The following is a 16,335-nucleotide window of genomic DNA, read 5'->3' as shown; positions in this document are numbered from 1 at the left end:
GAAAGTGATGCCCGAGTATTTCCGTGCATCATTAGAACAGGAGGCGCGGCCCAGGCACGGCTGTGATTCAAGAATTTTAACAATTTAAATTATTCCTGGAATACCTCTCGCGTAAACAGGAAAGGGATTTTTTCTCCAGAAGAAACAGTGCCGTGACGCAGTGCCTTCCTGCGTGAGCCCTTTACCCCAGGTGATATTTATCCAAACCTGTTCGTGCTGTTGGACGCCTCTGGAAAGACGGGGGTGTGGGGGCGGGGCCACGCAGGGAGGCCCCGCCCCTCCGCTCAAACAGCTGCAGCGGCCGCCCGCCCGTCTGTCTCACCTGCGCTACGCACCTGTCCGCCTGTCCGGCCGCTTCACTCATCCACTCACCTGTCCGAGCGCTAAGGTAAGTGGAGACGCCTAAAAAAATACCTAAAATGTTGCTGTAACGATCGTTGCTTTCATCTGAGATAAATCGCAGAGTACTGTTGTTGAATTGTGTATCTCTTGGTCAAAGGTCAGATTATCGCTTGAAACGCTGAAAGGGTTGATTCCGGAAAGGGAATTCTCCTGAGAGGGCGAAATGTCAGTGTGCCCGGCTCCTGGGCAGCGTGCTGTTGGCGGAAAGGAGGACAGCTTGACAGTAGCGGACACCTTTCTGTTGCGCTGATCTGCTATAATAAAATCAGGGTAGAGCTGTGACACTGGAAGGGCACGCGTGCGCGCACAGGCGCTGCTCGGACCCGGGACCCCCCGGAGTCCCCGGGCCGCGATCTGCGCTGCGTCGTACGGCTGGGGCCTGTCCCCTTCCTGGTGTCCGGGAAATGGTTCTGGTTGGGAGTTTCGACGGCCCCGCGCGCCGCGCCGTCAACACTGGGATCACAGCCGTGGGAGGGAGCGCGCGCTGCATCCGGCAGCTCCACGCGTGGCGGTGCGCGGGGAATCCGCGTCCTGCGCGTCTCGGACCGTGTGTCTGGAACATCCCAGTGCAGTGCAGTTACTGATCCAGTGAAACTGCCCAAGCGATCGAGGGACAGTTCCAGCCCGGGCTGTCGCTTGCTTGTGGGCAGGAGTCAGGTTACGCCATCACACCCGTGTATTCCTGTAAAACTGAATTAAAACAAGACTTCGTTTCCGTGTTGAGATTCCTGTCATACCACAGGAGAGAGCACTTCATGGAGAGGCTGTCATGAAGAAGGAGATCAAAAGCTGCAGATTAGCTATTGAGACCAGCAGGTACAGAGCAGAGTGCTGAACCGTGACTGTGGACCCAGCAGCACAGCCGAAAGACTGAGACTCATGCCTTCTTGCAGTGAGAGTGGCCGTCCCAGAGACAGGCAGAGCAGAGCACACCCTGCTGCTGGGCTGTGTAGGACAGAAGAGAGGGGAGCAGGGACAGGTGGAGACAGGTGGAGACCGGGGGAGCAGGGACAGGTGGAGACAGGCGGAGACCGGGGGAAACAGGGACAGGTGGAGACAGGCGGAGACCGGGGGAAACAGGGACAGGTGGAGACAGGTGGAGACCAGGGGGAACAGGGACAGGTGGAGACAGGCGGAGACCAGGGGGAGCAGGACTGTGGTCTGCAGTAGGTGGAGCTGGAACACAGAGGGAGCAGTGCAGAGACAGGCCAAGGGCGTGGCAGGGGAGATACGGTCAGGTGCAAGGAAGAGGGTGAAAACCTGGGGCTGAGGAAGAGCAGGCGAGAAGGAGGGTCCCTCCTGCCTACTGCTGGGCGGAGGAGGACGACTCCTTAGCAACACTGTAAACAGAAAAAACAGGAAGACAGGAGCTCTGTCCTCTTACACAGTGAGTCTGAGCCTTTCAAAAAACAGTATGTTTTTGTTCTAAATGTTTGTAAATGTCTTTCTAATTTGCATTGCTTTGGCAACTTTCTAACATTATAAATACCTAATAATAGGTCAGGCCAATAAGAATCGTTGAATGTGATTCTGAGTGCCTCTGTCTTTCAGAGCTCATCTCTGCTGTGAGCTCTAGAGCAGCCTGTTTATGAAGTTTATCTGCACACGCGTACGAACGTTGGCAGAGCCCCAGCAGAGGGGAAACCGAGACACTGAGCGTTTGTTTACATGGAGTTTATTGAAATACTGTCAACCATAAATCAGTGAATCGCGCAAGAGGCAGTGAGGCGTCATGACGGTGTTTGTAGAGAAGTGAGCCGCTGACAGGGAGGCTGCAGTCGGCTAAACAATTCAATTCAATTCAAGGTGCTTTATTAGCATGACCGATGGGTACAATCAGTGTTGCCAAAGCAAATAAAAATAATAAAATTAACATAGAACAAAACAAAAAATAGAAGTAAAATAAAATCTACAGACATGTTACAGACATTTACAACAAAGACATATTATATAATATTGACATAAACATCTGTCTGGCTCTGCAACCTGGCAGGCAGGCTGCCATGCAGTGGGCAGTGCCAGGGAGCTGTGTAACTGGAGCCACTGGGAAGCAGGTGGCCGAACAAGCACCCCTGACATGCCAGCTTCCTCAGGCTCTCGTGTGTGTTTGTCCCAGGCTGCTGGAGGCCAGGGGGCATGTCGGAGCAGAAGGAGCTGGACGAGGAGGCGCTGTGGGAGCTGATCGATGACAACCGGCACTGCGTCTCGCTGGGCGTGCAGCCCTGCCTGCTCATCCCCTACCTGCGGCAGGCGCGCGTGCTGGACGAGCTGGACGAGGACGAGATCCTGCACTGCCTGCAGTTCACTAACCGCTGCATGAAGACCAGTAAGGAGGGCAGAGGGGACAGAGGGAGAGAGATAGAGGGGTTCAGGGGAGGGAGAGAGTGGAGACAGAGAGGGGGGAGAGAGATAGTGGGGTTCAGGGGAGGGAGAGAGTGGAGACAGGGGAGAGGCGGACAGCAGTGGTCAAGTGAAGGACATAGGGGCACAGAAAGTGAGGAGAGACAGAAAGAGCTGTATGGGAAAGTTAGAGGAGGGGTGGAGACAGTGTGGCACATTGCTCTGTGTCACCTGTTCCAGGTCGCATGCTGGATATCCTGCGGACTCGGGGCCGGAATGGGGCCATTGCCTTCCTGGAGAGCCTGATGATCCACTATCCCAAACTGTACACCAAGATCTCCGGCCGCGAGCCCAGCGACACGCAGTCAGGATTCAGCGGTAAGAGCAGCGCTCTGGACTGGTGTGTGTGAGCAGCAGGACCGGCCCGGCCCGACTCCCCGCGCTGCGCTCTGGACTGGTGTGTGTGAGCAGCAGGACCAGCCCGGCCCGACTCCCTACGCTCTGGACTGGTGTGTGTGAGCAGCAGGACCGGCCCGGCCCGACTCCCTACGCTCTGGACTGGTGTGTGTGAGCAGCAGGACCGGCCCGGCCCGACTCCCTGCGCTGTCCCGCAGGTCTGATGGAGAACTCGGAGCTGACGGAGTACCTGGTGCGGGCCGTCACAGGGATGCAGGAGCAGCTGTGCTCCGTGCGGGCAGAGGCAGGATCTCTGGCGGAGCGCTGCGCGGCGCTGGAGGCGGAGCTGGGGCAGGCGCGCCAGCGGGGGGAGGGGCTGCGCGGGCTGCAGGCGGAGCACGCCCGCCTGCGCCGCGACTACGCCACGCTGCACCGCGACCTGCTGCGGCTGAAGGACGAGAAGTGCGACCTGTGCACCCGCTTCACCGCCGCTGTGGAGGAGAACTCCGTGGTCGCCGCGCGCTGCCGCGACCTGCAGCTGGAGGTAGGATCTGTCCCGGGGCAGCTCCGTCCTGTCCTGTCCTCCGTTACCTGTGCAGCTTGACCCGTCACAAAACTGGGGGAACATCTGTAAAGCGTCCACACGCTGACCCTGCCCTGACCCTGCCCTGACCCTGCCCTGACCTTGACCTGACACTACCCTGACCCTGGCCTGACCCTGCCCTGACCTTGACCTGACACTACCCTGACCCTGGCCTGACCCTGCCCTGACCTTGACCTGACACTACCCTGACCCTGGCCTGACCCTGCCCTGACCTTGACCTGACACTACCCTGACCTTGACCTGACCCTGCCCTGACCCTAGGGCAGAATTAGACCCTGTGAGTCAGACACTTAGACACAAGGTGAAAAGCCTGGGTGTCGGGGTGGTGTGGGGGTGGGAGAGGCAGTGGTGTGGGAGTCTGTCGCTGCCTGCAGGTGCTGCGCTTCACTCTGTGAGCCCAGCTGCTGTCTGTGCTGCAGGTGTACCAGCTGAAGTTCGAGCTGCAGAAGGCCATGAAAGAGACTGACTTCGAGAGGAAGAAGTCGCTGAGGTCCTGCAGTTCCGGAGAGATCTTGCAGCTGCGGGAGGAGGCGGCCATGCTGCGCCAGAGGCTGGCGAAGGCCGAGAAATTCAGCCCGGTAAGACTCCTGCAAGTAGCACAGAATTCACAGGCCACAGAGGACACAGGCACCGCACAGAGCTCACAGAGCTCACAGGCCACAGAGGACACAGGGCACCACACAGAGCTCACAGAGGACACAGGCACCGCACAGAGCTCACAGGCCACAGAGGACACAGGCACCACACAGAGCTCACAGAGCTCACAGGCCACAGAGGACACAGGGCACCACACAGAGCTCACAGAGCTCACAGGCCACAGAGGACACTGGCACCGCACAGAGCTCACAGGCCACAGAGGACACAGGCACCTCACAGAGCTCACAGAGCTCACAGGCCACAGAGGACACAGGGCACCACACAGAGCTCACAGAGCTCACAGGCCACAGAGGACACAGGCACCTCACAGAGCTCACAGAGCTCACAGGCCACAGAGGACACAGGCACCTCACAGAGCTCACAGAGCTCACAGGCCACAGAGGACACAGGCACCTCACAGAGCTCACAGAGCTCACAGGCCACAGAGGACACAGGCACCTCACAGAGCTCACAGAGCTCACAGGCCACAGAGGACACAGGCACCGCACAGAGCTCACAGAGCTCACAGGCCACAGAGGACACAGGCACCTCACAGAGCTCACAGAGCTCACAGGCCACAGAGGACACAGGGCACCACACAGAGCTCACAGAGCTCACAGGCCACAGAGGACACAGGCACCGCACAGAGCTCACAGAGCTCACAGGCCACAGAGGACACAGGCACCTCACAGAGCTCACAGAGCTCACAGGCCACAGAGGACACAGGCACCGCACAGAGCTCACAGAGCTCACAGGCCACAGAGGACACAGGCACCTCACAGAGCTCACAGAGCTCACAGGCCACAGAGGACACAGGCACCGCACAGAGCTCACAGAGCTCACAGGCCACAGAGGACACAGGCACCGCACAGAGCTCACAGAGCTCACAGGCCACAGAGGACACAGGCACCGCATAGAGCTTACAGAGCTCACAGGCCACAGAGGACACAGGCACCTCACAGAGCTCACAGAGCTCACAGGCCACAGAGGACACAGGCACCGCACAGAGCTCACAGGCCACAGAGGACACAGGGCACCACACAGAGCTCACAGAGCTCACAGGCCACAGAGGACACAGGCACCGCACAGAGCTCACAGAGCTCACAGGCCACAGAGGACATAGGCACCGCATAGAGCTCACAGAGCTCACAGGCCACAGAGGACACAGGGCACCACACAGAGCTCACAGGCCACAGAGGACACAGGCACCGCACAGAGCTCACAGAGCTCACAGGCCACAGAGGACACAGGCACCGCACAGAGCTCACAGAGCTCACAGGCCACAGAGGACACAGGCACCTCACAGAGCTCACAGGCCACAGAGGACACAGGCACCGCACAGAGCTCACAGAGCTCACAGAGCTCACAGGCCACAGAGGACACAGGCACCTCACAGAGCTCACAGAGCTCATAGGCCACAGAGGACACAGGGCACCACACAGAGCTCACAGAGCTCACAGGCCACAGAGGACACAGGCACCTCACAGAGCTCACAGAGCTCACAGGCCACAGAGGACACAGGGCACCACACAGAGCTCACAGAGCTCACAGGCCACAGAGGACACAGGCACCGCACAGAGCTCACAGAGCTCACAGGCCACAGAGGACACAGGCACCTCACAGAGCTCACAGAGCTCACAGGCCACAGAGGACACAGGGCACCACACAGAGCTCACAGAGCTCACAGGTCACAGAGGACACAGGCACTGCACAGAGCTCACAGAGCTCACAGGCCACAGAGGACACAGGCACCTCACAGAGCTCACAGAGCTCACAGGCCACAGAGGACACAGGCACCTCACAGAGCTCACAGAGCTCACAGAGCTCACAGGCCACAGAGGACACAGGCACGGCACAGAGCTCTGCAGACCATCAGGGAATACTCAACACTGGTTCTGCAGCACACATACCACCACATCCTATCTTCTCAGCTGTGGCAAAGTTTTCATTTAGTCAATATCCTTCTCTCCCGGCTCTGCCCTCACCCCTGCCTCTGTGTCCCCAGGCTCGGGAGGACATCCTGGAGACAGACCTGGAGGAGGCTCTGGACGGGCGCTGTGAGCTCATGGAGCAAATCCACTGTCTGAGGGAGGAACACGACAGGCTGGTCAGCGAGCATGAAGAGGTAGAGCACCCCGCCCACTGTCTTACTGTCTCACTGCCTCACTGTCTCACTATCTCACTGCAGCCCTGCCTCAATGCCTCAAAGCCTCACTGCCTCACTGCAGCCCTGCCTCACTGCCTCACAGTCTCACTGCCTCAATACAGCCCTGCCTCACTCACTGCAACCCTGCCTCACTTCCTCCCTTGAGCCCTGCCTCACTGCCTCCCTGCAGCCCTGCCTCAGGTTTGCTCTGTCCCCCTGCAGCTGCTGGAGCAGAAGGAGAGCCTGGCTCTCCAGGCCCAGAAGCTGACTCTGGACTGTGAGATGTACCAGCAGAAGAGCGCAGTGATGCAAGCCCAGCTGCGTGACCTGCAAGCGGAGAGAGACCAGGTGAGTGCAGCTATGTTGTGTCCCTCTGTCTGATTGCTGGCGCCTCAGTGCACTCACCTGTCCCTGCGGCCCCCGTGTCCCTGCCACAGGCTTACCTGGCCCGGGACGATGCGCAGGCCCAGATCGCCAAGAGCCTGTCGGAGAAGGACGCCCTCCGGCTTCAGGTGGTGGAACTGCAGGATCAGCTGTTCACCCTGCAGACGCAGCAAGCCCAGCGGGACGAGGAGAGAGAGGAGGAGAGGGTAAGAAAGAAGAGCAGAGGGCAGAGGGGGCATCAAGGAGGACAGGAGGGTCCTCATGTTGCCTGTCTGTGTCGTTATGCTTCTGCAGCGCAGGACCTCCAGCAGCAGCTCTCCTTGGCAGGACACCCTGGCCCTGGACGCCCCACCTGGCCGGGCCAAGCTGTGCCGGATGAACGCAATCGGCAGTGAGGCTGTGCAGTGCCACAGCCTGGAGGTGTGTGTACCAGCAGGTCTCTCTCTTTGCCTGCGAGGCCGTGCTTCTCAGTAAGGCTTCTGTCTCACAGAGGTATTACAAAGATTTTTTCTGCTGGCAGGACTGTGACGAGCCTCTGTGCAGTTTCGGGTCCCAGAAGGCTGAGCCCCCCAGCTCTGAGTCTCTGCGCCGCAGAGAGGAGGAGCTCCAGCACAACAGAGAGAGGTGGGGGCGGGGCTGCACACTGAGTGACAGGGCGAGGGAAAGCCTGTATGGTGATGTAGGGAGGGGCCATGAGTCGGGGGAGGGGCCATGATACATGGGAGGGGCCACGGGTCAGGGAAGGGGCTAGTTATTGATCTGCTAGTGCAGGGAAAGTGAGAACATCACACCATGAATGGGGAACTTCTGATGATTTTCATTTCACATCTGATCTTAAGTACTGAACCAATTTGAATTTTTAAGAAAAGAAGTGAAATTATTTGTTTTCTTTTATTCAACTTGTGAATTGAAAAAGCCCAGCAAGACTGGAGTGGCCCATGGCTGGTCTGCATTAAGACAAGGGAGGGAAAGAAACTGACAGCTGGATTTTTAAAGAGATGCAAGATAAAACACTTTGACTTTCTGGAGAGTTATGGCTTTGCAAACTTAGAAAACCCAGCCCAAAGAGAGAAACCGAAAGATGAGAGGTGGAGAAAAGGGGACTCTGATTAGGAGGCCAAAACTTTTTTAAACCGCACAGGGTCCTGAAGTTCACTCACAATCTGTTTGTCTGCCTGTCGGTCTGCCCCCCACAGCTCTCAGCTGGGCTCCTGGGACTGTCTCCCCTCTGCCCTGGACATGGAAAACGAATATGTCTTTGTGTCCGAAGGTACCTCAGCCTGCACCCCTGACCTTTGACTTTTCCTGTGCTTTCACTAACTAAGCAAGGGCCCATGAACTCATGTTGTTAGTCTCCTTAAAGGAAATTATTAATAAGCTCCTGTTGATTAATTGTCATACGCATCTATAAACTGTGCTCAAGTGAAGCAGCCCCCCGGAGTCCAGGGGTACGGGGACGTGGTGAAAGCTGTGGTGGCTGTGTGTGTTTTTCAGAGCCTGAGCCCACAGCAGCAGAGCCGCCCCTGCCCTCCCCAGACAGCAGGCCGAGCGATGGGTAAGGCTTTGAGACAAGCTCACAACACAGGAGGCACGAGCTCGGGGCATCCATAGATGTGCAAATGAACAACACGCACTGCCCTCCTGCACGTGCTTCCTGAGCACACACCACTGATACCCCCAGGCCACGAGCAGCAGGCTCCCTCTTACAGTCGCTCTGCTCCTGTGTTGTATCGCCCTGGTAAAAGAGACAGGTTCAGTGCCCAACGATCAACACACACCCAAGAGTGGCCCCTTTTTGCAACCGGATGTACAAGCTGTACAAGCTGAAAAACCAGCCTGCTCACGGCTCCCCGTCTCCTTGCAGAATCTTCATGGAGCGCATGCGCCCCCAGGCCCTGCGCCATCACAGCCACGTGACAACCATCTCCTTCCAGGGGGAGGCGCTGCTGAGCCAGCTGCAAGTGGTGGGGGGGAACGAGACCGGCGTGTTCGTGCACTGTGTGACGGAGGGGTCGGCGGCACACAGTGTGGGCATTCGTCCTGGCACCCAGATAATGGCAGTGAGTGGCGCCCAGTCCGACCACAGTGCAGTGCGGTTTGTTGTACTGGGGAGTCCTGAGACGCCCCAGTCTAGCAGGTTATAGGCCACCTCTCAATCACCCCCTTCTACAAACCTGGAACAATCGCACTGTGAGTCAAGAGGTAACAAAAGTGATTTAGAGATCATGTGAAACAACAATCAGCACCCTTCAGCCATTAAGGACCAGAGTCCCTGAACTGGAAAGAATACCTGCTTAACTGGCCAGTGACTTCCTAGTGTTCCTACTCACTGATGAACCAGTGATTTAGGGGGACCTGTACAAACATCTGGACTGGGGACAGGCCTGTTGTCTGCAACACCTCCCTCCTTACAAAATAAGCATGACAAAAATGACAAAACAGAGGAGGCAATTCAGCCCATCTATTTGATTTGTTATTTATTAGCTAAGTCCTCCTATTCCTCCTTGGTTTATGGAATAGTCACTCATCCGTGTCAAAGCTTTTCCAGGGATGAGATTCGCAGTCTGGCTGGGTGACCTCCTTTTAAGCAGTTATTCCCAATGAGAACCTCACAGTTTATACACACTGTAAAATGAAATTGAAATCACAACTGCAGGTCAGCAGATCAACCCAAGTACTCACAAGGTGAGTGTTAGTTTTGCACACTGCTACACTGCACAGGCAGCGATACAAGATTGACAGCAAAAAGTACCTGCAGAGGACGACCCAATGACACACAGACCCACTGACACTGAGACACAACATACTGACTGGCTCACGCTGAGACGCAGGTGCTCACAGCGCTGACCGGCTCGCACTGAGACGCAGGTGCTCACAGCACTGACCGGCTCGCACTGAGACGCAGGTGCTCACAGCACTGACCGGCTCGCACTGAGACGCAGGTGCTCACAGCACTGACCGGCTCGCACTGAGACGCAGGTGCTCACAGCACTGACCGGCTCGCACTGAGACGCAGGTGCTCACAGCACTGACCGGCTCGCACTGAGACGCAGGTGCTCACAGCACTGACCGGCTCGCACTGAGACGCAGGTGCTCACAGCACTGACCGGCTCGCACTGAGACACAGGTGCTCACAGCACTGACCGGCTCGCACTGAGACGCAGGTGCTCACAGCACTGACCGGCTCGCACTGAGACGCAGGTGCTCACAGCACTGACCGGCTCGCGCTGAGACGCAGGTGCTCACAGCACTGACCGGCTCGCGCTGAGACGCAGGTGCTCACAGCGCTGACCCGCTCACGCTGAGACACAGGTGCTGTCTCCCAGGTGGAGTGTCAGCAGCAGCAGCAGATGTTCCAGGCCGTGCTGGAGGACTCCACCATGGAGGAGGCGCTGTGGGCCCTCAGGCAGGTCCGCGGCTTCTGCTGCCTGTCACTGCGGCCCAACCAGGAGGGTAAGGCTGGGGTGCGAGAGGGGGCGCGGCATGCTGGCTGCAGTGAGGATTGTGTTACAGCGGCCTGCAGCACTTGTCAACAGACACACTTCAGGGGAATTAGCTCTCTAGATTAGAGGAGAAGGGTTTGCAATCCAAACTCTCGCGTGCTGGAGTGTCACTGGGGTGAGCTGCTGAATGAAGACTCTTGCTCTGCGCTTCTCTGTGCCATCGAGAGCTTGAATGTGCTCAGGCCTCTGCAGGCTGCTTGGCACAGTGTCCTGCTGGACACGATTTGAATTCAGTAGCTGGCGCTGTGCTGTCGCAGCTGTGAGCTCTGGCGTCACTGCACGCCCTTCAGAAAGAGGACAGCAGTGAAGCCCAGCCTCCACCGCTCTGATATTGAGCCCGAGCCCAAGCCAAAAAGCTCCGGCCCATGATAAGTACCCGTGTCTTCACTCTGTGCGCCCCGCCAGCCTCCCCAGAACCAGCGTGCTGGCACCTCTTCTCTGACTCTCCCTCCCTCTCCCTCTCTGCCAGGGTACCACAAGCTGCTCGGCCAGCTCCAGAGTGGCCAGGTGACCTCGGGAGACTCCTTCTACGTGCGGGTGAACGTCTCCCTGTCGGGGGGCTGTGCGGGGGGGCTGGCAGTGCAGTGCAATGACATCGTGCATGTGACCAACACCCGCTACCGCTCCGACGGCACCTGGCACGCGAGCCGCACCCACCCCTGCCAGCTCCGAGACCTGGAATCGGGGGCGCTGCCCAACTACTACAGGTACTACAGGTGCCTCTGGTCCATTCCTAATGACATCACAGACTCCCGATGTGACATCAGACATCGGAGACTCCTGATGTGCTTGTATCTGCGTGGAGATTGCATGTTCTTCAGTTCAATTCAAGATGCTTTATTGGCATGACCAATAAATAAATCAGTGTTGCCAAAGCAAAACAAACACAATTAGCCTAAAATCTACAGACTTTTACAATATAGACACATTATAATACACTTACATACAAACATTTGGAACATTATTGAGAGACAGGCTCACTGTTCCTCAGGCTGGGACAGTTCTTATTTACAATATCGATTTAGAATATTGCGTACAGTTTTGGGGCAGCACAGTGGTGCAGTAGTGAGCACTGCTGCCTCGCCTGGATTCAGTTCCAGGACTGTGGAGCTGTCTGTGTGGAGTTTGTATGTTCTTCTGGTCTGTTCACATGGGTTTCCTGTCACAGTCCAAAGACATACCGGATGTTGGTGGGTTAATAGGCTTCTGGGAAAATTGGCCCTGGTGTGAGTGTGTGTCTGTGTGTGTGCTCTGCTGACTGGCATCCCATCCAGGGGGTATCCTGCCTCGTGTCCATTGCTTGCTGGTAAAGGCCATGGCTCCCCTGAGACTGGATTGGAAGAGACAGCTTGAAAGGGTGGAAGTACCAAAAGAGACAATCAGGAGGATCACTTGCGACTCTGCAGTAAAGAGGACGAGACACTAAGACATGCTGCCTAGTCAGCTGCTGTGGGTTTCCTTTGCAGAGCCCAGCGCCTGCTGATCAGAGCCATTGAGGACCTGGCCTTCCAACACCTGCCGTCTCGCCGGGTGAGTAGAGCTGCAGGGACAGGCTGGTGGACACACAGCCACTGACTGACATGAGGCTGGTGGACACACAGCCACTGACTGACATGAGACTGGTGGACACACAGCCACTGACTGACATGAGACTGGTGGACACACAGCCACTGACTGCCTTGAGACTGGTGGACACACAGCCACTGACTGACATGAGGCTGGTGGACACACAGCCACTGACTGACCTGAGACTGGTGGACACACAGCCACTGACTGACATGAGACTGGTGGACACACACAGCCACTGACTGACCTGAGACTGGTGGACACACGGCCGCTGACTGACCTGAGACTGGTGGACACACACACACTGACTGACTGACCTCAGACAGCTGGACACACAGCTGCTGACCTCAGACAGGTGGACATTAGACACATGAATATACTTGAGCATTGGTACATTGGTTGAAGAGCCGAGCCCTCACCCCCCTCTCCTCCTCTCCAGACTGACCGGGCTCAGTGCTCGGGGAAACAGAAGGCTGTGAGGATCGTCAGCATGGGCCAGCAGTGCCGGAGCCCACTGTGGGTGCCCAGCAGCCTGGGCGCAGAGCCCCGCCAGCACCCAGGCAAGGCAGCCTGACCTTCAGCTTCACGCCAGGCGAGCGAGCCTGTTCCAGGCCCCAGCTGCTGCAGCCTCCACTACATCAGACCTCTGGCACAAGAGGAGACTCTGCCCCTGATGAGCTGAAAGACATTCAGTCCCGTTAGCTCATGAACCGCAGGGCAGCTGGTGGCTGTGCCTCTTCTGAAACAGGCCTGCATGCCGCTGTGATGCTGGAGGTGCAGAGTGGGGCTGAAAAGGAGGGCAGATCACTGACAGCTGCTGTTTTGTGCCTTTGTCTGCAGGGGGCAGTGCTGTGAGCTTCAGCTGTGTGAACCTCATGCCCTACACCCTGGTGACCCCCCACCGGCCACCCACTGCGCGCCCCGTCATCATCCTCCCCAGAATCCTCAGCCAAATCCTGAACGACCGGCTGGCCGAAGTGCAGGGCTTCCAGAAGTGCGAGCTGGGTAGGGCGCCCCCTGGTGGATCAGGAGCAGAAAGGGGGGTGGGGTCCGCGCAGGGAGGGGGCAGAGTGTCAGTGGGAGGTCCTGTGCACTTGCCCACAGTGTTTCTCAGTCTGGCCTGCGTCTCTCCGCCCAGAGCCGCTGCCTGACGGGGACTACGCCTCGCGCCTGCAGAGGGGCGACGTCCTGGAAGAGAGCGAGAACAGCCCTCGGCGCTGCTGCACCGTCCAGGCTGTGGATAAAGCCATGGCACAGGTACCCACCACGGCCCACTGGTACCGGTACCAACACTGACCCACTGGTACTGGTACTGACTTCTGCCCACTAGTACCCCTAGGACAGTACCATAACTGACCCATAGGTGCAGGTACCGACTTCGATCCACTCGTACCAGTACTGATTTCGACCCATTTGTACAGTACCAACACTGACCCACTGGTACCGGTACTGTCAAAGATCCACAGGTACCGACACGTGAGCGCTGGTACAGGTTCTGACCCAGAGAAGCCTGTCTGAACAGCAGTGTGCTCTCTCTCCTTCAGGGTGCTCACTGCCTGCTGCCCCTGGGGCTGGACTGCGTCAGGCGCCTCCACCGTGCGGAGATCTTCCCCATCATCATCTTCATCGTCTCCTCTGAGCGCAGTGCCCGCAGACTCAGGTACAACAGCACATCTGGCCTGCAGCTGTAACCGGCCAGCCCGGGTCCTGGATAGACACAGTCCAGCTGGCCAGCTCTCTCTCTCTTTTTTTAATCTCTGTGTGTCTGTTTGTGTCTGACTGTGTCTCTCTGGGTGTCTGACTGTGTGTCTGACTGTGTGTCTCTCTGGGTGTCTGACTGTGTGTCTCTCTGGGTGTCTGACTGTGTCTCTCTGTGTGTCTCTCTGTGTCTGACTGTGTGTCTCTGGGTGTCTGACTGTGTCTCTCTCTGTGTCTGACTGTGTGTCTGACTGTGTCTCTCTGGGTGTCTGACTGTGTCTCTCTGTGTCTGACTGTGTGTCTGACTGTGTCTCTCTGTGTCTGACAGGCACAAACTGCAGCGCCAGGGCTCCTCGGAGGAGCAGCTGCTGGAGTGCTCGCGCTGTGAGGAGCAGCTCCTGGACAAGCTGCCCTGCCTGTACCGCACCATCCTGCCCGACAGCTGGAGCGACAGCGCCGCCCTGCTGGCCCGCCTGCGCAGCACCATCCTGGAGGAGCAGGCCAAGATTGTCTGGGTGGAGAAAGACCTGTGCTGACGAGGGGGGGCTCTGTGCCAGTACACCAGCACAGAGACGCTCCTCCCCCTGCGTTTAGAGGTCACCCTAAATCTGGGGTTCCCGTCCCTCACTCTGGGACCCCGCTAGTAATTATTATTATTATAACATTATTATTAACATTATTATTATTAATTCTCGTTCAGGTTGAGCTCTTAATTGAAGTAGCTGCTGGATTAATTAACATCTACATTTCATAAGCTCGTAGCCTGTCAGTGTGGGGCTCCCCAAGGCCGCTGTCCCGTTCTGGGGTTCTTTTTAAATCCTCAGCATCTCGGGACAGCAGCAGGCCGTGACTCTGATTGTGGCCAGCAGGACCGCACTGTTAAACCAGGGACCACGTGCCTCCAGAGCAGCTTCTGTCCCCCTGCGGTGCTCATCCTCAGCAGCTCACTGCAGGGCCTTCATACACACCTGCACTCTGCACTTTTTACATTGTCTACCATGTTTTTCTCGGTCTCACTACTACATATTTGTTTATTTTTCCACAACATATTTATTGTTCCGGTCGTCTACACTGTGTGGTGTTGTCTGTTGTACTGTGTGTCCCGAGAGATCAGCGCCATTAAGAACTCCAGTGTACGTGTACATATGGCAATAAACTCCTCTACTGGACTCACTGCAGCCCTGACTGGACCACTTCAACCTGCTGGAGTATGAGACCCCCAAACACTGGCCTGGGGAGCCCTGTTTTAGCCACCAACAACACATCTTAAAGTTTCCGGCATCTGGAAAAGAGGCAGAAACACTAATCAATCAGAGAATTAAAGTTCGGTTCAAGAGGAGCCCAGAGCTCAGCGAGAAAGGGAACATCCAGCCCAGCATGCTTTGGGTTTGGACCAGAACCGAAGCCTCCTGTTGCTACACCCCTGTAAATAAATCCCTGTGACGGTACAGTATATTACTGGTTTACTGTTATTAAGCCATTTTGTAATGAATGGTCATTTAAATATTTAGAGCTGCGTTCCGCAATTACATTAGCAAGAGCGGAAGCCCTGCGTGGCCAGTCTGCCCCCTGGTGGCCACGGTAGGGACTGCGCCGTGGCGTGGGCGCCACCGGTAGGGCACGCAGCTGTCTCTTACAGGACTTGAAGGACCCGCTGGCTCTTGTACCGGCTGCAGTATGTGGAAACCTGTCGCACCTGCAGACGTGTGCGTGGTTATATATCTGTCAACGTGGGGAGTAAGTTTCTCAAACTGCCCCGTTGAACTCGGTTGTTCCGGAAAGACGAAGGGGGGTCCGTTCTCACAAAGGACATCACGAGGTTTTATAAACTACATGGCGCCTTCTCTTAAATCTGAAAGTGCTGGAAGTTATTCCCCGTCAGCGTCTGCCCTGTTCTCTTCGGCGAGAGAATTCGGATAAGGCGGGAGACAATCTGAGTCTTCAATACTCTTTTCCGACAGCACTTGCAGTATGGATATATATGACATGTACAAGATAAACACGCAAAGGTCTGTCCAGTTTGAAGTCGGTACAGCGGCGTCAGGTACCGGACCCGGGTCCGGCCGTGTCGCGCGGTTTGCCAGGGGCCCTGAAAGGCTTCAGGAGACGCTCAGGATAAATTGGACTCCGTGGTCATATTTAACTACCAAACGATACGAATGCTGTAAGATAGAAGCACGGTGCCACCGCCTCGTCTAATAAAACTGTACCCCCAGGCTCCACCGCGTGCGTGTGCGCTTCTTTACCACGAGCGAGTCCGGATCCTCCGAATCGGCACCCAAACCAGCAGAGGACCGGACCGGACCGGCCTGGGCTGGACACCGGACCGTGCTGTTTTTAAAATACTTCATTTATAACCATTAACAAAAAACATTTAACATTGAACAAAATATACATACATTGTAAGAATAGTCGGTGGTACTCAACTACTTTACAGAGTTCAACTAAAAAATTCCACGGCTCGTTTAGCTTTCTTATGCTATTTTGAATAGTTTTAACGTAAAATTCAATTTTCTGTTTTTAAATAGGTTATTATTTGGAGAAGACTTTTTTTTCCATTTCATGGACATGGTATCAAACAATAATTAGCAATAGATGTATTATCAATATAAACGTTTTATATCTGGGCGTGTAAAATAAAAGTGTCAAACGCCTTAAAC

The 16,335-nt window shown here is 56.2% G+C and overlaps 1 protein-coding gene across 2 annotated transcripts; it reads left to right on the top strand.

Moving 5' to 3' along the window:
- Positions 1-147: 147 nt before the first annotated feature.
- LOC148652935 (caspase recruitment domain-containing protein 14-like) lies at positions 148-14,853 on the top strand. 2 transcript variants are annotated; one of them, XM_088600215.1, is made up of 21 exons: positions 148-388; positions 2,519-2,728; positions 2,983-3,120; positions 3,357-3,682; positions 4,162-4,320; positions 6,384-6,503; positions 6,747-6,872; positions 6,962-7,114; positions 7,203-7,328; positions 7,429-7,532; positions 8,105-8,178; positions 8,403-8,463; positions 8,773-8,968; positions 10,235-10,361; positions 10,881-11,118; positions 11,878-11,941; positions 12,417-12,537; positions 12,818-12,982; positions 13,116-13,234; positions 13,522-13,637; positions 14,004-14,853. In XM_088600215.1, the coding sequence occupies exons 2-21, from the start codon at positions 2,539-2,541 to the stop codon at positions 14,209-14,211; spliced, it is 2,931 nt and encodes a 976-aa protein (XP_088456341.1). In that variant the 5' UTR covers positions 148-388; positions 2,519-2,538; the 3' UTR covers positions 14,212-14,853. The 2 variants fall into 2 exon arrangements, with proteins under 2 accessions (XP_088456341.1, XP_088456342.1); XM_088600216.1 differs by lacking the exon at positions 148-388 and adding an exon at positions 1,612-1,789.
- Positions 14,854-16,335: the final 1,482 nt, after the last annotated feature.

This window comes from Lepisosteus platostomus, chromosome 11 (genome assembly GCF_059453375.1).
Source record: "Lepisosteus platostomus isolate fLepPlt1 chromosome 11, fLepPlt1.hap1, whole genome shotgun sequence".
NCBI classification, from domain to species: Eukaryota; Metazoa; Chordata; class Actinopteri; order Semionotiformes; family Lepisosteidae; genus Lepisosteus; species Lepisosteus platostomus.
Note: the sequence above shows the minus strand (reverse complement) of the source record. Positions and strands in the feature narration are given on the sequence as shown.

Excerpts from the sequence above, each read along its gene's own strand:
- LOC148652935 (XM_088600215.1), top strand. The coding sequence starts at position 2,539 with ATGTCGGAGCAGAAGGAGCTGGACGAGGAGGCGCTGTGGGAGCTGATC. Across the intron at positions 12,538-12,817 it reads AGAGCCCCGCCAGCACCCAG|GGGGCAGTGCTGTGAGCTTC; the intron begins GCAAGGCAGCCT and ends CTTTGTCTGCAG. Across the intron at positions 13,235-13,521 it reads TGGATAAAGCCATGGCACAG|GGTGCTCACTGCCTGCTGCC; the intron begins GTACCCACCACG and ends TCTCTCCTTCAG.